Source organism: Mesocricetus auratus, unplaced genomic scaffold (assembly GCF_017639785.1).
Source record: "Mesocricetus auratus isolate SY011 unplaced genomic scaffold, BCM_Maur_2.0 Super-Scaffold_4256, whole genome shotgun sequence".
NCBI lineage: Eukaryota > Metazoa > Chordata > Mammalia > Rodentia > Cricetidae > Mesocricetus > Mesocricetus auratus.
In genome coordinates, this window is record NW_024429182.1 from 35,563,703 (window position 1) to 35,586,270 (window position 22,568).

Genomic DNA, 22,568 nt, shown 5'->3' on the forward strand with positions numbered 1-22,568 from the left:
TCAAGGTCTGTCCATTATGGTGGGGAAGTCATGGCAGGAGCTTGAAGTCTCTCATCACATCACATTTCAAATCAGGCAATAGACAGGGATGAATGCATACAAGGTAGTGCTCAGTGTCTCTCTCCACTGTTTATGGGTCAGGATTTCCTACCCAAGGAATGGCCTGATCCACAATTAAGATGGGCCTTATTGTAAACAAGACAATATCCTCTCTCAGGTGAGCCCTCTCCAAATGATTCTAGAATCTGTCAACTTGACAAGTAACATTTTTAAGAGGACAGGATCCCAAATGTCAGAAATGTTTGATGACATCATAAAGCCAAAACATACACTTAAATCTTCCTACTGACCTGTGTTTCTAGAACATTGAGTAGACCTGGTGATGGAGTGAGAGAAGAACTATAAGGCGTATAAATCTGATGATTCTAGACAGGCCTCTCTCTCACAAGGATAGCTTTGTGAGTTGAGCTCAATGACACTGGTGACTGGAGCATTCAAATAGACAGGGTCAGTGAGGCACTTAGACAGCACAATATAAGACTTGGTTGATGCTGGTCTGTCATTCCCTCCCATAGACCTTGGCAGCTTGTTAGTGGGCAGGTTTGGTGGCTAAAAAGACACTGTAACTATGGACACATTCTATGGACTGAAGTGCTTCTTAGTTATTGGCAAGTAATAACCAGTTTAAGTTACACCTCTAGATGGCTTCAGTCTTCAAACACGGAATTGATTTACAAATAGAAACTTGAGGTAAAACATTTTCATATTCACCAGTTAATAACAGTCAGTTTAAATAATGGAAGGTTATATGCCCATTAAAAACATGTTGAGAAAGTTACTCAGTGTCATGAAAAGATAGACTTGCCGAGAAAGACACATGCCACATGTCTTTTCCTATATGCATGTCCTAGTTTTGAATCTTTAGATTTGAGGAGTTCACTTGCAGTATTTGTAGAAGTTGGGAAACTAAAAAGGGTAGGGGAATGGGAAAAAGATTGCAAGGAAGTGGTGGTATGAAGGGGGAGAGGGAATTATGGGTGACAATTAAGTGAGGGAGGAGAGGACAGGAGCAGTTGGGGGAGGGATAATTATCATTAAGGAGGTTTGATAAAACCATATGGGAAACCAAGTATTTTATAAGCTCTAAGCTTATACACGAGAGAGAGAGGGGGGGGGGGGGAGACTAAGTGAATAATGCAGGCTACACAACAATCTTTTTTTGTACAAAGTGTGAAGACAGCTGAAACAGAGACCAAGGCTGTGCCTGGGAATGTAGACAATAGTTGTAGGTGGTAGGATTCACAGATGATTTTTATTTTGTTATTATGTATGTCATAAATGTTTGACAAAATAAACATAGGAGAAAAATATTTCAAGTTAGTACCTGGTGACAGTGACATATTCATTCATTGTTTAGCAATGTCACCAGCTAGAGAAAGGCAGTGGGATGTGCTGAAGGATTGCTGGGTGCTGGGCATCATGATCTGGAGCTTTGCTGTTTTCCTTCCTTGGCTCCCATCATGTGATCTTTTAGATCCTTTAAATAACAAAACTGAGATTCAGAGGGACCAAGGATCTTGCCCAGAGCACAGAAGCAGGGGAGTACAGTCTCTTTAAATAGAATTTTATGTTGGTACCAGCTTGTCTTGGCTTGATGACCCCATGCTACCTTCTTCACTCAGGGAGACACAACAGACATTGGCAATTTTTATTCTTTGTCTACTGGGGTGATGATGTGTCACAGAATCTCAGCAGTTTACTGAGTCAGGCTCAAGGACAAGGCTCCAGAGCATTCTCAAAGCACTTAACTACCTGACTGGGAAGAGGGACAAACTTTCCAGGGTTTTCTCTGTTTAGCAGCTAAAGGCAAGTAGATTTCCTGATCTCAGTGAGATTTTCAGAATGGGATGATTGAGCAATGCAACTTGGGGCCAAACTTCTATATGCCTGTGAGCTTTTGTCACATGTTCAGACACTAGGAATGGCATGAGAAATCTGTGCTGGTTTGCTTCAGATGCTCTCAGTACTCTGTCCAGCATCAGAGTGTATATAATGCCTTCCAATAGTCCAGGAAGCTGGGGGTGTATCCGGTTGTTCCCATCTGGTCCCCATGTAAGAAAGCACATAGCTGACAATTATCCATGTGCAAATGGAGAAGTCCCTTGATGTTTGGGTAACCACATCCATGCCTTGCTGAGTCTGTTATTTCTCTAAATTCCACTGGGCCATCCATCTCCTTACTCACGCAGAACTCCTTAAGGGTTGCCATCCCTCTCTGATAGCAGGGACTTAAAGACTGAAGGCTTCCTGTTCATGTTCATGGCAGCTTGGCTGCATATATGAACAATCCTAACCCTAACCCTAGTCTTAACTGCTAACCCCAACTCTAACCCTAACCATAGCCCTAGCCCTAACCCCTAGCCCTAAGCCTAACCTTAACCCTAGCCCTGTCCTAATCCTAACCCTAACCCCTAACCCTAACCCCAACCCCTAATCCTAACCCTAACCCTAGGCCCTAACCCTAACCCTAGGCCCTAACCCTAACCCTTAATTCTAACCCCTAACCCTAATCCTTAACCCTAACTCACATCTTTGTGTGTTGTGTGTGTGTGTGCGTGTGTGTGTGCGCGCGCGCACACATGCATGTGAACATCAAGGACAGGAAACAGGTGCTAGCCACAGCGTTTCATAGGAGGACATGGTGTCGTCTGTGTGGTCCTGTGGAACACTCTGTGAAGCATGGAGGATGTGTCTGTTTATTGTTCTCTTTACTCTTCTTGATTCACTCTGGGATGTGATCCCATTAAATGTGATTCCATTTTAGGGTCGTAACCCAGGTTGTGGGAGACACTGAGGAGTGTCATACTTGCCTTTCTTTTCTCTTTTAATAAATGACTTACTTAAAACTAAAAGGGAGTCACAGCAGGGCATTTTTCTTGAGAGAGTTCACACATGAGACCAATCTGCTTTTATTAGTGTTATGTTACTGGAGAATTCGTTCAGCATCCAGGTTCTGTATCTACTCTGGGATTTCAGCCTTAGGGTTGAAACTGTACATCTCTGCTCTCAAGGACTTTAATTGGAACTAATTAGAAAGTGAATTCATGTTAATTTAGAAGAACAGTTGTTGGCATTCTGAAATAAAAGGAGAAAGCATGAATAAAATAATAAGTTGGTTGTATGCACATGATGCAAAGAAATGGACGTGAGGAGGAGAAAGCCTTTGTGTCAGACTGTTTCCATCTTAGACACTGGGTCTGTGACCCGTGGAGGGCATGTTATTCTATCAGCACTAGCCATGTCCTTCATTAAGTGAAGACAATAGCGATACAAGCAGGCAAGGTGTAAGGGTTGGTGGGGGGCCTTGGTATCCTTAGGAGAACAAACAGGGAGCAGCATAAAGAGCTGCTGCCATGTCCATTTACTCCAGCGTTTAAAATTCCAGCTGAGTGAGAGCCAGTTGACCCATCTCTCTATTTAGCTCTGCATCTGGGAAGGCATATGTCCCATTTACATATCCACACAGTCCTGTGTGATAATGTCTCTCCCGCATGGCGTAGACTCTGTCCGGCCCCCTTCTGTACTGTGAAGTCTCAGGGAATTAGGGTTTGTCCCACCTTCTTCCCAAGCTGGAGCTGAATGCTCTCTAGTGGCAATAGGGACTCTCCAGAGGAGACTTGTTCTGCAGGGCTGGGGGGGGGTCACCCTTAGATCCAGCCAAAGCCATGCAGCGGGAGGTTCAGAGTAGGGCATTCAGAATACCATATTTTGCCCTCCCCAGGTGAGCTGGGTTTTACTCAGAAACACAAGGCAGATGTTGTTCTTCAGTGATGTGTGTGTGTGCTCAGACTCAAAGCCAGTTAGGGAAGCAGGCCATGGTTTCTTTGCAAGGCAGCTAGTTGTCTGCTACTTAGGCATAGGGTGGTAGTTTTTTTCTATTTTTTAATTTAAATTAGAAACAAGCTTGTTTTTCATGTCAATCCCAGTTCCTTCTCCATTACCTCCTCCCCTGCTCCCCACTAACCCCTTATCCCATCCCCTTTCTGCTCCCCAGGGAGGGTGAGGCCTTCCTTGGGGGATCTTCAAAGTCTGTCATATCATTTAGAGCAGGGCCTAGGCCCTCCCCCATGTATCTAAGCTGAGAGAGTATCCCTCTATGTGGAGTGGGCTCCCAAAGTCCATTCGTATGCTAGGGATAAATCCTGATCTACTACCAGAGGCCCCATTGTCTCTGGTAATTTTCCCAGAAAGTTCAACAATGGATTAAAGGAGAATATGCTATCTAGAAAACAAACAAACAATTTTTAAGAAGTTCAGGGATTGGGGGAGACATTGTTATTATATTGGGTCATGTCTAATTTTTAAAGAGTTCTTCTTTAAAGAACCCTAAGTGAACACTTTTGGTTTTGCAGAGAAAGACATTAAGCTCAGGAGGTTAAATGGTACATCCTTGGTTTTTCCACCTCTAACTTAACAGAAGCTAGAAGTAACTTGGAAGTAGGACCTCAGTGGAGAAGATGCCTCCATTGTGTTTATTGTGGGCACATCTGAGAGGGCCCACCCCACTGTGGGCGTGCCTGCTCTGCTCAGGTGGTCCTGGGAGGTAGAAGAAAGCAGGTTGAACAAGTCATGGGTAGAAAGACAGTAAGCAATGTTCCTCCATGGCTTCTGCTTCAGCTCCTGCAACTGCAGAGGCATTTTCCTGATGCTAATTGGTGTAGGAGAGCCTAGGCTGCTAAGGGTGGTGCCATCCCGTGGCAGGTGGGCCTGGGCTGTATAATAAAGGTAGTGGAGCAAGTGAAGGGGCAGTAAGCAGTACATCCCCAAGGCCTCTGCTTCAGCTCCTGACTCCAGGATCCTGCCTTGACTTTACTTAGTGATGGGCTATAAATTATAAGCTGACATAAATACCACCCCCAAGTTGCTTTTCTTCATGGGTATTTTATCATAGCAATAGAAGCGGAACTAGGACATGGTACAAGACTCACATGTAGTTTCAAATTGGGTGCCTTCCTTTATTCAGTAAGTCTCAAATGCACATTTATCTTAACAATCGCTAGATGCTGGAAATAGCAACTTTTCTGATGATGATCATCTTGGGTTAACTGGGAAAGGGAAGGTTAACAGAAGAGAGAACGATGTAGACGTACAGAGGAGAAGATGGGAGGACGGAGACCAGAGTAATAGGTAGGTACCGGGAACCAGAGCAGTGCTGGGACCATCTGAGGATGTGTGGTCTTCGTTTTGAACTTCAGGTCTTCAGAACTACAAGAAGCCAACACGCTCTTGTTTTAGCCACTTTGTTGTTGACAGTTTGTTGTGGCAGCCTTAGGAAAGGGCACTGATTTTATATTAGTTTTCAGATTTTATATTAATTTGTTACGTCTACCATAACAAATGACCCACTTAGCTTAAAACAACAGCAATTTATTTTCTCACAGATCTGGAGCCCAGAAGTTGAAATGAAGGCATTGGCAGAACCATGCTCCCTGGAGACTCTCTGGAAGGATCTGTTCCATGGCTTTCTAGCTCCTGGTGGCATTTGGCATTCCTTGGCTTTCTGGGTCTGTGGCCACATGGCTCAGCCACAGTCATCTTGGCCTCTGTTTTCATCTTCTCTCTGGGTGTCTTCCCCTCTGTGTGTCCATGTTAGTTTAAAGGGTTGACCTTCCATGATGGAAGTGGCTCAAATGAATCAGCCTGCTATCAGGCTGACCACCCCAGGTGAATACAACCATATTGGAGGTTGGGTTGATCTCTACTGTTGGCAGATTGGACAGGCGGAAGGGAGGAGGGCAGCCTAGCTGAACAGAAATCCATGTTTCTGAGGTCATCCATACATCTTTACTATGGTGGTCACTTGCCACCTGAGCTCTTGGACAATGACAGGAGTAGGTTGGGGAAGAGGCTGCTGGGAACTCATAGAATGGGCCCTCATACCTTGACTATTGTGTTGGTTAGTTCTGGTTAACTTGACACAAGCTAGGCTCACCTAGGAAGAGGGAATGTCAATAGAAGAATAGCCTCCATCAGATTGGTCTGTGGAGATATCTGTGGAGACATTTTCCTGATTGCTAATTGATATAAGAGAGCCTAGCCTACTAAGGGCAGTATCCTCCTTTGGCAGGTGGGCCTGGGCCCTATAATAAAGGTAGTGGAGCCAGTAAAGGGGGGCAGCCAGTAAGAAGCACTTCTCCAAGGCCTCTGCTTTAGCTCCTGCCTCTGGGTTCCTGCCTTGAGTACATGCCCTGACCTCTTCTAGTGAAGTAAACATCCTAGGAGTTGTAAACGGAAATAAACCCTTTCCCTTAGGTTGATTTTGGTCATGGTTTTATCCCAGCAACAGAGACCTAATTAGGACAGAAGCCCATGGCTTACTCTACTCATTTCTAGTGCTTGTCACTCTCCTGTGGCCCTCTCCTGAATTTTTGTGGGCTGCTAATTATGTTTGCCACACTTGGGTAATTAAGAAATAATTACTTTTAAATGGCTAAGTAGTATTACATAGTTTTCTTTCTTGCATTGCTTTGTCTAACTGGTTCTTATTGCTCGATAAGATTGTTTTAAAAATTGAATTTTAAGTAAATGCACCACAAGACATATCTACATGTGTACGCCTTTTCCAACTTTATTAGCTTATTTATTAACTAGTTAATTTATTGTGCTAGGGTTGGAATCCATGACTTCATGAAGCATACTAGGCAAATGCTTGGCCACTGGGCTGTGCCCCAACTCAACTTAAAGAAATACGTTTTCTTTAGAAATACGTACAAGCAGTGGGGCAGACAAACAATTAAGGATGGATGTCATTTGCAATTTGCAGATATCATTGAGGGCAGTGGTTGTGTGTGTCCCTGTTTGCACATTGCTTGTTTCATGGCAGGTACTCAACATGAGTTGAATGACAGTGGGAATTTCAATGGAAGTGTATGGAAGATACTTTGTCGTTGCCCTGGATAATAATGGGATGTCTCTACCATCCTCCTTATCTTGGTCAGTAGTACTACTGTGCATTATTCCTGACTGCTTCCTCAGAGTTCTAGTCTTTCCTACTGGTTAAAAACTGAGCTGGTAGCTTATATAGTAGTATGCTTTGGTCAGACAGGAGATGGTCACTTTTGCCTGGGGATTCTCATAAGGTCCCTGTTGAGTGTTGGTAGGAGTTTTTGGCATATGAAGAATCTGTAGAGGCCTGAGGATCTGCTGCAAGTGACTTACTCATGAAGCTGCCACATGGTGCGGGCTACTGATGGAAGGTGCTGGTTCCTCCACACAGAGTTCTCTCCGTGGGGACCTGTGAAGGTCTTCAGAACATAGTGCTTCCAGACTCTCCATGAATAAGCAGTCTAAGAAAACCGGGTGAAGAGTGTCAGCATCATTGTCAGCCCCACTGTGGAGGTGGCTGGTGGGATTGCATTGATTGCCTTGAATTGCACAGGGCCCCATGGCCAGAATGCAAGGACCCCTGGGGGTTGTGTCGAGACTGACTTCCACAGTATCTCCCTTCCATACTTCATCCCAATTGCATGTTTTGTCCATTAGAAACATTTCACAAACTGAACATCTCTATTTCTAGTCTCTACCCAGTTTAGGAAGCTATTAGTTAATAGCCCCTGATAGCTTTTTACCTGGTTTATTCTTTGCTGGGCCTCAAGGATATGCTTATCTGTCTCTTTAATGTGTAAGATTCCTTCAAGTATCCCATTCTTCCCTGGATTCTCAGAGTGAGCACACAAGGATGAACCTTTGCCTGTAGAACTGCTTAGCTCTTGACTCAGTGGGGGGGTCTTTTAACTCTCATTTTAAAGTTGATTAGTGTATATTAGTTATATACACATATTATGTATTTAATTATGGCATTTTCACACATGTGTATAATATATTTTGATTATCCGTGCCCATTCCCATTACCCTCATAATGACTTCTTGCCACTGCTCTGGTCCAGTGTGGGGAAGAGATTTCCCAACATCTTCTGCCAGTGCAGCTGCTGTGGGTGTGGCTTTTATCACCCTTCCTTAATGTTCTTAAATGTTCTGCCGCTGAACATACAGTGTGAGTTTGATGAGACTTCCTCCTTGTCTTAAACTGTGATTCAAACCCTGCTCTCTTCCTCACTAGCCCTGGGAGGGGAGTGCACACAGTTAGGGCTGAGCCCTCTAGCATGCACTCTGGGTTCTTTCACCCATTCTGCTTTCCTAAATTTTCTTTCTCTTTTGCTACTTAGATTAGTGTTTTTCTTCCTTTGCCCTTCTATTAGGATAGCTGATGTCTAAGTATCCCTGTCCCCTACCCCCATGGAGACAGTCTAGCAGTCCAAGTGTCCTATTTTCATTTCTGTTGCTGTGATAAAATGCCCCGGCAAAAGCAATGTACAAGTCCAGGCTATAGTCCATCATTATGAGGAAGTTAAGCCAGAAACTTCAAACAGATAGCCATTGTCACACCCACAGTCAAGAACAGAGAGAAATGAATGCATATATGCTTGCTTGCTTCTGCTCACCTTGGTTTCTCCACTCATACACATGCCTAGGGAATGGGGCTGCCCACAGTGGACAGAGCCTTCCCATATCCATTAATTAAGACAGCCCCCCCCAGGCATGTACATGGGTCAATTCAATGTAGATAACACCCTATTGAGACTTTCTAGGTGGTTCTAAGTTGACAAAGGTAACCATCACACCATCTTGGGTATCATTTGCCGTTCTCTCCTTTCCCAGTATATTTTTCATACAGAACTTGTTCGTTAGTTTTAATACTAACAAATTCACAGATATTTACTACACACTTGCTATCTGGAAGGTTTGTTCTAGGTTATTTAAAAACGGTGAAATAAATAGTTCTTGGGGGTTATACACGTAGGTAAATAAATAATACAGAAAGTATTAGGTGATAAGATATGAGACAAGAAACATTATCAGGAAAAATAGAAAACAACTCAAGGTAGGGACTGTGAGTACTGCATTTCATAGGGCTGTCTTAGTTTCTGTCTGTCACCTTGGAGTAGAAACACAAGGTGTGGCCTCAAGAGTGAGATGTGACTGGTCACATTGAATGTGCAGTTGGGAAGCAGAGAAATGTATGCTGCTGCTGTTGGCTTTCTTCTTTTAATCTGGTTTGAGACCATGACCCCATAGAATGGTACAGACATTTAAGGCAGGTCTTCCTCTCTCCCTCTGTCAACCTGATCTAGATCTTCCCTGGAGATGTCCCTGGAGGTTTGTTTCCATGGTGATTCTAAATTGCATCAATGCTGCAATCAAGATTTAAATATCGCATAGAAGAAGCAAGAGAAGTAGGAAGCAGTCCTCTTCTTTTTCTTTGTCATTTCTAACACCTTCATCATTATAGTTTCTGAGTCAGAACCGAATTAAGAATTTATGTGGGCTCAGCAAACCTGTAGGTCATCAAAAGTAGATATCACAAGCTAACAGAGATCAGTGGTCCTCAAGTACTTACCAGTTACTAGTGGGAAACTAGATATGAGCAGCCCAAGTGGGCTTGGAGTCTTTGGGTAGTGCAAACAATACTGGAACACCTTTTATTCAGCTTTCCTAACATAAAGCCTGCTCAATCCCTTTGGATAGGAGATTGGTTACCTCTTAAAAGATCCTGGGATACTTTCCTGTTGAGATGCCTTCCGTTCCATGAACCTCAAATTGATTTATCTTTCCTGGATGATTTAGATTGGACGACTGATTATTGGGCAGAATGGCATCTTGTCAACACCTGCTGTCTCCTGCATTATCAGGAAGATCAAGGCAGCTGGTGGGATCATCCTCACAGCCAGCCACTGTCCTGGAGGACCAGGGGGAGAGTTTGGAGTGAAGTTTAATGTTGCCAATGGAGGTATGTGGTTCTGGCTATGACTTACTTGATTTCTTTCCTCATGTATTATCATACTCTATGATGGTAAAGAGGCAAAGCGGAGAGGAATCTGTTAAAGGAAGTTTTTTCTTTGAGAGAAGCTTTCCCGCCCGCCTGGTTCTAGATCCGCATCAGTCCCAAATAAACACACAGGAGGCTATATTAATTATGAAGCTGTTGGCCTTGCTTGTTTCTTACTGGCTACCTCTGACTTAAGTAATTACCCCATAATTGTTAATCTAAGTATTTCTCTTACCGGAGAATGGTTCCGGGCTTCCTACCCCCATGGCATTACATCTTGACTCCCCTGTGTTTCTCCTTCCCAGAGTCCTCCTGGACTCCTAGTCCCTCCTATCTAGATTCCCTATAGGCCAGACAGTGCTTTATTGACAAATGCACAGGACTTCCCCAACAAGAATCAGCTCAGAAAAATTTGGTGAGGTACCCAAGGTGATATGATCCCAAGGAAGTAACATATGTCCCCTCAGATGCTCAGGGCTGGTCTATTGATCTCCTCTGTGCTTCAGCCAAGTGAAAGACTGGACAGTTGATTCATAATTGATACAGGAGGTCTCTGTATTTCAAAGTTATTACAGACCCCAAAGGGCATTTAAAATATCCTTTTCATCTTGCAAAGAAACTGAATTACTTTGAAAGGTCACAAGGCTGCTTAGAGACAGATAAATGATTTTTAGCCTAAGTCTCGATGTCATTGTAGACTTTCTCTCACTATATACATAGAGGGGGAGTTATTTCATTTGTTCATAAAATTTATAGAAATGTATAGTCTGGAGCCCTAGTGAGCAGTGAGATGAATTACTTTAGAAAACAGAATGTACAAAAAAGTAGGGAGAGTGATAAATGGACTCTAGGTATACATTACTGTGCTTTTCTCATTGTGGTAATCATTTGAACACTTGGGATGTTGTAAGGCCATGTCAAGACGGTGATAGTGCACCTGTACAGGCTGCATCTTGATAGCATCCATTTGACTCATAATGAAAGCCATCAGTTTACTGAAAAGAAAAGGTCCTAGCAATAGGAGAATTAGTAAGCCAAACAGGAGGACTAATAAGGGAAGAAGATAGGGCAGAAGTCCTCTCCAAGCACTCCAAATGGGCTGATCAAACAATTCTCTGTGGTGTTTCTTGAGCTCCTACTGGTGTTTTTTTTTTTTGTTTTGTTTTTATTTTATGAGACAGGGTTTCTCTCTATTGTTTTGGAGGCTGTTGGTCCAGCCTGGCCTCGAACTCACAGAGATCTGCCTGACTCTGCCTCCTGAGTGCTGGGATTAAAGGCGTGCGCCACCACTGCGCGGCTCCTACTGGTGTTTTTGATTCGGTCTTGAACAATGCCTGATTTATTGGCATAAAAGCAGCATTTTTCCTGTAAAGTCGAACAAATGCCTCCCTTGTCTGCTGTAAGCAAATCTAGGCCTCTCCTATTCTGCAGAACTACCTCTGCTAGGGAGTCAACTTAGGTCCTGAAGGTCCTAAGCTGACCTGTGCATAGTCTGTACATCATCAGCAAGTTGCTGAGATAGCTTGGAATATATTTGTATAGCTACTCCCACACCTGCAGAGCCAGTGGCTAAGGCTCCCAATACTTCAAGTCCAACTAACATGGGAATGAATTGGATGGCCCTCTTATGCCTGGGAATAAAATAATCTATGCTAGGTATTGGAATGGGCTCACTCCCTGGTATAAATTCTATATTTGGAAGAAGGGTGGCTAATACACATAACCCTGTCCAATTGGCAGGCAGCATGGAGTAAGCCATTCCGTTTCCACACACCAAAACTTGTCCAGGCTCAGGACAAAGAGTTGTGGATACATTAATTACTGAAGAGCATGAGGTAAATGATGCTTGTCTTACATCTATATCAAAGCTATTATTTTTAAAATGTTTATAAAAGCATAAGTAATGATTAAATCCTGTGGGTTGTATCTTAAAAGGAATGCTAAGCAAACAATTATTACCTTGCAGGGAACCATCAATAGGTACTGAGAAATTTTGTAACACTGGAATTGCCAGAGGCCATGAGATTCCAAGGTCAAACATAACCAGCAATCCCTTGCCAGATGGGGATTAGTAATATTTAAAGCATAATGGGTAGCAGACAATATCTCCGAGGTTTGAAGATCAATATCCATGCCTTTAGACTTTGCAAGTAATAATGGGTGATAATCTATATGAGGAATCATGGAGTAAATTATATGTTGAATCTCTTCTTGGACCTTGGCTTCTCTAACCATATCTGTTGGGCCTCCATCAGAAACATGAATGGGAGCTACCTTGTTTCAGCATGCTGGCTTTCCTGGAGCAGGTCGGCAGGAGGCTGCAGCATATTTATAATTGCCAAGCACCTGGGGATTAATAGACAAATCTCCTCCAACATTGCCAGAATAAGTTCTTAAGGGTATGACAGTAAAATAAGTAAGGCCATTATATGTGCATTCTTGGAATGTGCTGTAGCACATAGCATTCATTTGGTCCACAAAATTGCATCCTACTGGACATGGTCCTGGTTGTCCATTGACCTATAGTCTCTAAGAGCGGTACTAAACGGGCAATATAGGCACTGTCAGCATAAATGTTAAGTGATTGATTTGGAAAGGCACTAAAGGCACCTATAACAGCATATAATTCTGTTAGTTGGGCAGATGAGGCCCCAGTTTGAAAACTAATAACCTCATCATTCCAAGCATAAGCAGCTATCCCTTTGGAGGAGCCATCAGTAAACACAGTTAATGTACCTGGTATAGGATCTAGGAGAGTATTTTTGGAAAAATAAATTCTTGACTATTGGCAAAATCAATTAGCTTATTAGGGGGATAGTGGTTATCTGTGTTTCCTATGTAATTGGCCAAGGCTACAGGCCAGCTTTCTGTTGTTTGCATAAGCCAATCAACCTGTTCCTTGGTATAAGGTTGAATAATAAGGCTTGCCTCATGGCCAAAATAAGACTTGGCCTGCTTCCTACCTATAAGAATAATATCTGAGACCAATTGAAAATAGGGATTTAGCACCCTTTTTGGGCTGACTGGTAAATTAAACCATAATGTGGGAACAGATTGCAAAAAAACTGCCGTTGGAGACTGAGCTATTTTGCAAATAATGAACCACAAGGGGCGATTGTAATCAAGAAAAATAACTGTTTGAGACTGTATGGCTTGTTCCACCAAAGTTATTGTCTTGCGGCCTTCAGGTGAAAGTTGACGAGGTGAGGTGGAATCTGAATTACCCAGGAGAATGTCATCAAGGGGCTTTAATTCATCTTTGCTAATTTTTAAATAAGGTAGTAGCCAATTAATATCTCCCAATAATTTTTGAAAATCATTAGGGGTATGAAGCCTACCTAATCGCAAAGTAATTTTTTAGATAAAATTTTATCTTCAAACATTTGAAAACCTAAATAAGTAAAGGGATCTTTGAGTTGTACTTTTTCTGGTGCTATCTGTAATCCCCTTTTTGTTAGAGCATCATATAATTCTTTTTTTTTAAAGATTTGTTCATTTATGATGTATACAGTGTTCTCTCTGCATGCATGCCTGCAGGCCAGACAAGGGCATCAGATCTCATTATAGATGGTTGTGAGCCGCCATGTGGGTGCTGGGATTTGAACCTGGGTCCTGTGGAAGAGCAGCCAGTGCTCTTAACTGCTGAGCCATCTCTCCAGCTCCAATATAACTCTTTAATAACAGGATAATATGTCTTTCCCCTTTTGTCCTGCTAAAAGGATATCATCCATATAATGTATAATATACATCTGTGGCTATGAGTCCCTAACTGCTTGGATGGCAGATGCTACAAAAGATTGGCAAAGTGTGGGACTATTAGCCATGCCTTGGGGAGAACATGCCATTGATACCAGTGCATGGGTGCTTGAAAAGCAAAGCGTTTTTGATTATCTAGATGTAAGGGTATAGTAAAAAAATCAATCTTTGAGTTTTGTGGGCAGTTTTTTGAAAAATGGCCTGACTCACCTCAGCTAAAATATTTGTTTTTGCCCTGATTAGACAAGAACTGTCTAACAGTAGTGCCTTGTAAAGCAGCTGCCATGGCAAGTCCTTGTTGATAAACTTTACCTACCTCAGCACAGAGGCAAATGTAGCCAAAAGTTCTATTTTTTTAATGATATGGTCGAATAGCTGCTTGGTAGGCAGAATTAGCATTTTCAAAAGCCTGAATTAGCATTTCCAAAAATCCTACCTGCTGCTGTTAGCAAGCAGTGGACAAAGTCTGAAAAAGGCTCATCAGACCCTTGTTTAATCTTAGTAAGGGAAGAGCTCATGTCCCCTGTAGCAGGTAGTCTCTTCCAGGCTTTGGTGGCAGCTGTTTGAATTTGGGCAAATAGTCCAGGTTCATATTGCATTTGAACTTCCTCTGCCTCATAATTTCCTTCCCCCATTAACATATCTGCATTCCAGTTATTGCCTGCCTGGGCATTTCTTTTTGCAGTTTCTGTACAAGCTTCTGTAAACTCTGACTTCCATAAAAGATAATCTCCCCCCTGCCATGGTTGCTCTAGTTAAAGTGCACCAGTCGGATGGAGTAAGCCAATTGTTTGCCACAGATTATATGATGGCAGTGGTATAAGGAGCCATAGCTCCATATTGAGAGACTGCAGTTTTGATTTCTTTGATTACATTGAAATTGAAACCTGCATGATGTCACCAGGCAGTGCTTTGTGCATCTGTTGTCTCAGTTACTGGAAAAGTAGTCATATTCTCTGATTCTGTCTGATGTTGGTGGGTAACAGGTGTCTTAAGGGCAGCCCCCCTGAGAGGTGGCTTGGCAACACCTTTCTGAGAGGTGTTGGTGAACTTGCCTGCTTTCAAACTCTCTAACTGGGTAATCAGGTCTTAATGTTCTGTTTCTAATCGAATCTGCTCTTTAAGATATTGAATTTTGTCCTGTAGCTCTTTTTGAGGGTTTAAAACTGGGCAAGCCAGAGAGGGGGCTATTGGAGGAGGCATATAAGGCAGAGGCCGATGTTCTGCTAATGCAGGGCAGTCTGAATCATGATATTTAGCTGCCTCTTCCTCCAAATCTTCCCACTCTGAATCACTAAGACTATCTTCCATAGGCTGTTGATTTTTGGATAATTTTTTAAGTGAGGGATACATCTTTTTAACTTTGGGTCTGGCTCCCTCATCTTTTTTAGGTCATGGTTTAACGATCTTATTCTGGGTTTGTGGCTAGTCTTTTGAATCTCTTCTGAGTCACTATCAAATGACATAAGGTCCTGCTCCTCACTAGGCTGCTCTACTTTTTCTGTTTCAGTAGGTTTTAAGCATTTCTCTACTTATTTTATTATGTTTGCTACAAAAGGGTCATGCTGTTTCTGGGAAATAATTTCATTAATTAGATTCCAAAATGAAAATGCTGTAATAGAAATCTTTTCAGGGCCAAAAGTTTCATAGTAATCCTTTAAAGCATCTCCTACTCTCTTCCACCTTTTTTCATCTATGGTCCCTTCAGTGGGGAACCAGGGACAAACTTCCTTAATAAAGACAAAAATCTTTAACAAATCCTATGTTTTAAGTCTAATCCCTCAACTCTTAAGTGCCTTCTTGAGGCCTTCAACAAACAATTAATGTTGACTCATTTCTTTTCCCATATCGTCGATCATTTACCAAGGTCTTTGTTGCTGCAGCAGGCTCCCGTCTTGCAGCTACCTCTATTTCTTTTCTTTTTGATATGGTCAGCTCTCCTCAGTGATGTTCTTCACTGTGGCTCTCGTACCTGGGCCTCCATGTTGGGTGTGACTTGCCCCGGCCGGCGGGGTCAGTCAACGGGGACCCTAGAGGAGGGAGTGAGAATGGGGGGACTAGAGACACGAGAGATGGAGACGAGACAGTATTCTGATCAAGTCTCGTTTATTAAAAGTACCAGCAGGGCTTAAGTAAGGCAGGTAGCAGAAGGGCGGGGGAGCAGAAGTTCTCCTTGGCAGAGTATGTTCCAAGGACACAAGCCTGCAGCTGGGGTAGCCCGGACTGCAGGCCAGGAGACAGAAGGGTGGGAGAGCCTGGACTGCAGGCCTTGAAAGTATGCTGTACAGTAGGATAAGCAGGCACAGAGAAATAGAAACTTAACTAAGTGTTAGTCTCTAAGAATACAGTAGGAATATTAAGATGGCTTCTATTATGCTATCTTTATTTAGGGTCCTCCACAGATTGACAACTTCAATTGAAATATATAGAGTGGCTGAATGGGTACTGAAAAGAGTCATCTCCTTGCTGCCTGTTATTGACTCTTTGAAACTTTACATGCCCTGGTAAATGGAAAGGGAAGGGGCAGGAGAAGATATTCCTGGAAGATAGACAGCAAAGGAAATCAGGGCTGGCAACACTTAGGTAAAATGCAACTCCCATCAAATAAGTATTTCAAAGTAAAAAGAAGGTCATCATGTAATGATAAAGGGATCAGTTCACTAAGAGGCCATAAGAGTTATAATCTGTATGTGCTCAGTGCTGAGACTCCTGAACATGTAAAGCAAATCTCAATAGATATGAAGGAAGAAATGTGCATCAGGAGAGCAATAGCAGGGGACTTCAATACTCCCTTTCCAACAATGGGTAGATCAACAAGACAGAAAGTTTTCGATAAAATATGGGATTTGAGCTGCACTTTGCACCAAATGAACCTTGCAGGCATGGATAGAACTTGGGCTCTCATGGCAGCAGCAGGGTGTATGTTCTCTCCCAGGACATTGTTTCGTCAGAACACACGTTAGACAATAAAATAACAAGTTGAAGAATTATATACTTGATAGAATGGCTACTATGAAACAGTAAGAGATGAATGTTTGAGAAGATACACACAGAGAGAAGCCTAGCACAGTTGGCTAGAACATAGATTGGTACAACTATTAAGGAAAACAGTATGGAGAAAATTGGAAATTCCTGTGAGCAAGCCATGCCTCTTCTGCCTCCAAATACAATGTTGGACCACTATATTGCAAAGAAATCTGCACTATCATTTTCTTTGTGGCATTGTCTACAATAGCTAAGATATAGAAACAACCCAACTATCTGTTAGTAGATGAATGGATGAAGAATGTGACACACACATGATGGGATATTATTTAACTTTAGAAAAGGATGTCATTTGTCATAACATGGATGGACCTGGAGGACATTCTTCCAAGTTAAATAAGTGTGAGTTTACTTACAGGTGGAATCAGCTATAGTTAGCTATCCAGAGATGGACAACAACACTTGTCATTGTTGGTGAGGGCATGGGGGAGGGGAAATAGGAAAATAGAAGTCAAAGGTCACAAAGCAGCAGATATGTTGAATGAACAACTCTAGGGATATAATGTATGGGATAGTCATGACTTTGTTCAGTTTTACTTGCTTTGCTACAAAAAAACCTGCTTGTGTGATGACAGAGAAGTTAATTTGCTCTACCATAGTAACCATTTTATTTAGTGTGTGTGTGTGTGTGTGTGTGTATGTGTACACATGAATGTGTATGTATATAGAGGCCAGAGATAACTTCCAGTGTAATTCCTTAGTGTGTGCATATGTGTATGCATTTAGAGGCCAGAGGTCAACCTTTAGAGTCATTCCATTTTTTTTAGAGACAAGCTATTTTAATGACCTGGAACTTGCTAGAATTACTCTTTTCTATAACAACATTCCTCTCTGAGCAACTCACCAGAGTCCCATAAGAACGATATTAATCTCATCTGATGATAGTCTGTCCATCGGCTTAACTGCTTTTCACTAGGCCAAAGGTCCTGCAACATTAGCACCAACACAGAGTGGACCAATGTGAGTCATTGGTGGGAATTAACTATAGCCAAGCCAAAGCAATTTATATACCCACTTTGTAGATGACAATGCAGGAGGTTATGCTTTAATGGGAGGGTTTGGGGTGACCTTGTCACTGAGCCTTTGCTTATGTTGAAAATCCTTCTACCATTCTAGCTTCTAACATGTTTGCTTGTCTCACTCGTGAAATGAACATTCTTAATGGCAAGGGAAGACTCAGTTTCTTCCTCCTCAGAGTGTATTTTATCATGACATTCATTTTCTAAAGTTACAGCATCTATCTCTTCTCATTGTGTATTAAACTGATGCTCCTTGAGGATAGAACTTGTCTATAGACTAAGTAGGCTCAGGGATGTAGGGGTATATTTGAAATCAAGTTGCTTTCTAAGTACTTTTTGAGGATGAGGAGACCAATAAAAATGTTGATGTTCAGTTCTCCTACTGGGCTGGTAACCTGCTCAGCCCCCTCCATATGTTATCTGTTGAATTCTTATAGCTAAGTGTGTGTGTGTGTGTGTTTGTGTGTGTGTGTGTTAGTGTTAAAACCCTCTTTAGTCTAGCAAACCTAAAAATGCAAATGCAAAACAAGATTCTTCTTTTTTAAAAAGTTTTGTGAAGGGTAAAAAATGGTAAGGAGGGACTAGGAAGATGTCCCAGTGGCTAAGGACATGCCTTGCTCTTCCATAGGATCCAAGTTCGATTCCTAACACCCACATCACATGATTCACAATTGCCTGTAACTCCAGCTCCAGTGGATCCAATCCCCCAGCCTCTGTAGATATCTGTACTCATGTGCACGAGTGCACGCATGCACACACACACACACACACACACACCATGCATACACAAATAAAAATAATAAAAATGAATAATTTAGAAACATTTTAAATGGCAGAGTAAAGGAAAAAGGCTTTGTGCATATCTCTCCCTTCCTCCCCCCTCTTTTTCTATGCACTTATATACCTTCATACATACGTATGTGTAGTTATGTGCATACGTGAAGGCCAGGTATTGACATCAGGTAGCTTCCACTGTCACTGTCCACCGTGTCTTTTGAGACAAGGTCTCTCTCACTGAAGTAGGAGTTCACTGATTGGCTAGACTAACTGACCAGTGAGCTCCTAGAATCCTGTTTTCCTACCCCTGTCCTCCAGCACTGGGTTATAGGCATGAATTGTCATGCCTGGCTTTTTACATTGTGTGAGTGCCGAGGATCCAAGCTCAGGTCCTCATGGTTGTATGGCAAAGCACATTACTAGCTCATGTATCTCCCATGCCCTTCTATGTGTTTGAGATTTTCACTCATCCCATGTAAGATAATTGTTCATGTAACCAATGAGGCTGTCTTTTGCCTTTCCTGCTGGAGTGGGGCTATTTCCATTCCTTTTTATAGATGTTGCTTCTTATTCAAGAAAGTAGCTTTGTTCAATACAAATGTATTACGAACCATATATAGTATATTTAAAATTTTTGTAATAGTTATATTACACTGTAATAAGAATATCTAGGTAATATAACTTATTTAACATACTATGTCCAAACATTTCAATATATAAACATGAAATGTTAATATAACCTGTTATATGGTTGTTTGTTTGTACTAACTTAAAATTTTGATATGCATTTTACAATTGTAGTGGTTTCCGTTTGACTACTGACATTTCAGGTACTCAGTAGCTAAATGTGGTGCATGGTCACTGTATTGGATAGTACAGCTATGGAGTAGAAAATGAAATGTATCTAGATGCAATTTCTGCTCAATAGGAAGCTATAATGTAGTCAGAAACTATGATTCACAGTCAAAACTATCTAGCTGTCTTTTATATTTAAGGCCATTCAATACACTTATTTATTTAATCCCTAACATTCTCCAAGACCAAACAAAACCCAATGAAACCTTGTGTGAAGCCACATGTGTTTAAAGGGAGGAGGAAACCAACTACTGATTTCATACTCAACTCATTTAAAATATCTCTCTCCATCACTGTTGCCAATTTGACCTTCTGAGGAAATCTACCAAATATTTTTAGTTATCCCTCAGTTTAAAACTAGTTGTGCTGTAAAATGTTAACTGGAAAAAATGATTACCTGTCTTGCTATGAGACAATAGGGAGATCATTTTTTTTAAGGTTCATTTGGAGAGCTGTGGTTTAAATCTGGAAGCCCTCACTTCTGTCAAGCGCATGTCCTGTTTGTGTGTCATATCCTGAATAAAGCTAATTACATAACCGGGTCTCCCCAACAGGTGCGAAACTATTTTTAGAGTACATACATCATTGCTTAGAAGCAGATTAAAACACACGTGTGGGTTGTTAGTCCACACAGAACAGGCAGGGCTGATCAAATCTCCTCTACAGTGAATGAATACAACCTGGGAAATACCTGGTCTAATTGAACTGCGGATCTTTGTTCATTATGGAGAGACCAGATGAGTCTCTCCTCTCTAGTCCTTGAGGCCAGTAATGTTTCTTTGATTGAAATTCCGAAGGCTTTAAAATAAACATATTTTGGGTGTCACATTTTAGGTCCTGCACCAGATGTTGTCTCAGACAAAATCTACCAGATCAGCAAAACAATTGAGGAATACGCCATATGTCCTGATCTTCGAATTGACCTATCTCGACTAGGGAGACAAGAATTTGACCTGGAGAACAAGTTCAAACCATTCAGAGGTAACACATAGTTTGAAGAAATAAAAAAATTCCATACAGAGTGGTGCGTGTGGTGGAGTCCAGGTGTGCATGAGGTTGTGGCGGTCCTTGTTGGTCATCAGTGGTTTCTGTAGGCAAGGATTCTCATGAGAAATACTGAATTAGTCATTTGAGGAGTGGCTCAGGGTGAGGTTATAATAAAAGTATATACAGTGCAGAAAGAAACTGGAGAAATCTCTGTATTTAGATCTTGACACTTTCAAAAGCCCCTATCCAAACTGTTTTGTTTTCAACATAGGAAAAGGTTTTGGTTGACTTCATCATTGCATACATGGAGTAGACTGTGGATGACCAAAACTTGTCTTTGAATAATTTCTAAGCAGTTGAGGATATGGGAAAATCTAAGTTAAGAGAGATAAAAGTCAATGGGTTGTTAAACTTCCCGTGAGAGGTAGGAGTTTCTTTGCCAGGTCAGAGCCATGCAGTTCTGCTTGACTTTACATATTAAGGTTGACCACATGCTCTATACCAAGTACTGTGTCCAGAGATTTTACAAAGGAATTCAGTAATTGTTGAATATATTTAGGCAAGTGGTTCAAGCCTGGCACAGTGGCACACAATAAAACCACAGAACTTGGAAGACTGAGGAAGCAGGGTCGTAAGTTGAAAGTCAGCCAGGGCTATAGAGAAAGACGTTGTCTCAAAAGAAGAAGAAGAAGAAGAAGAAGAAGAAGAAGAAGAAGAAGAAGAAGAAGAAGAAGAAGAAGAAGAAGAAGGAGAAGGAGAAGGAGAAGGAGAAGGAGAAGGAGAAGGAGAAGAAGAAGAAGAAGAAGAAGAAGAAGAAGAAGAAGGAGAAGAAGAAGGAGAAGAAGAAGAAGAAGAAGAAGGAAGAAAGAAAGAAAGAAAAACAACCAGAACAAGTTTGAAAATTATTATCATACATGGTTGAGTGAAGAACTGAGCACAATTTGTTATTTTACAGGTTCATTATGAATATTATAGAAACATTCATGGCATGAATATACCTTATCTATTGTATCCAATTAAAGCTGTATAGAAGGCATGTAGGTAGCAATAGAATTACCATATCTAGTGCCTGTACAAGATTGGGTACAATTTGTATCACAATGGTGTCCTAATTTTACAAATAATTCAACTAGACTAAAAAGATGAACTATCTTGGGCATATAATTTAAAAATATTATTATTCTTTAAGAATTTCATATATCATATGTTGCATTTTGATCACATTCATCCACCCACTCCTCATAAGTTCTCACAGATTCACCCTCCCAACCTGAGCACACTATTTTTAAAGTCAGAGAAAGCTTAAAATAGACGGTGTGTGATGGTGATAACACTAGGCTACTGATACCAAGTCTTTCTTGAAAAGTTTTGAGCTGATCATTTCCTCAGGTAGGGAACATTTACTAAAAGCCACATGATATTCACTAGAAGCAACAGTGCACACCTAAAAAATACAGTATCATTTATTTATTCTTCAGTATTTTCATAAATGTAAATGATATATCTTGATTACATCATCTGTAACCAGTCCCACACACTCCGCCCTTTACCCCAATATATATGTCCCCTTCTCATCTTTACGCTCTCTTCTTTGGTTTTGTTTTGTTGATCTTGTTTATTTTTAATCCACTGAGTCTAATTGGTGCTTCTTCACTGGAACATTGACTGATCTTGTTTGCTTGATCTTGTGTGGGTAACCATAGTTACAGTGAGTTCCTGGATACACTGACAATGCTATATATGGAAGACAGTATTAACAATGCTCTTCTCCATCCTCTAGCTTTTATATTCTTTATATCCCCTCTTATGTGGTGTTCTCTGTACCTTGAGAGGGGAGAGGATTGATAAAGATGTCCTATTTAGGACTGAGCACTCAATAATCACTTATCAGCACTTGAATGAGTTATGAGTTCTATATCAGCACTAACTACTTTCTACTGCAGAAGAAGCTTCTGGGGCCAATATTAAAAGCATCACTAATCTGTGGGTATAAATATAAATATAAATATAAATATTTATTTGGCACTTTGGTAACATTTCAATTTACCAAGGTAACAGTAGTAGATTTTCCCCTAGAGCTAGTGATCTCTTGGATTATGGGCTTTTGACCAGGTTTATAGTACCAAATATTAATTCCTTCCTACAGAGAAGTCCTCAAATCCAATGCAAAAGCAATTGGTTACCTCTATAAACTTCATGCTACTATCGAACCAGTGAAAAGTTTTCACTTTTTTTTTTCAAGA

At 41.4% G+C, this 22,568-nt stretch overlaps 1 protein-coding gene across 1 annotated transcript in view; it reads left to right on the plus strand.

Moving 5' to 3' along the window:
- Pgm5 (phosphoglucomutase 5) overlaps positions 1–22,568 on the plus strand; it is a 154,492-nt gene that overhangs the window by 12,121 nt on the left and 119,803 nt on the right. Inside the window, exons 2-3 of the mRNA XM_005063733.4 lie at positions 9,685–9,847; positions 20,173–20,319. Of these exons, the coding sequence (XP_005063790.1) occupies positions 9,685–9,847; positions 20,173–20,319 (310 nt within the window). The remainder of the gene's footprint in view (positions 1–9,684; positions 9,848–20,172; positions 20,320–22,568) is intronic.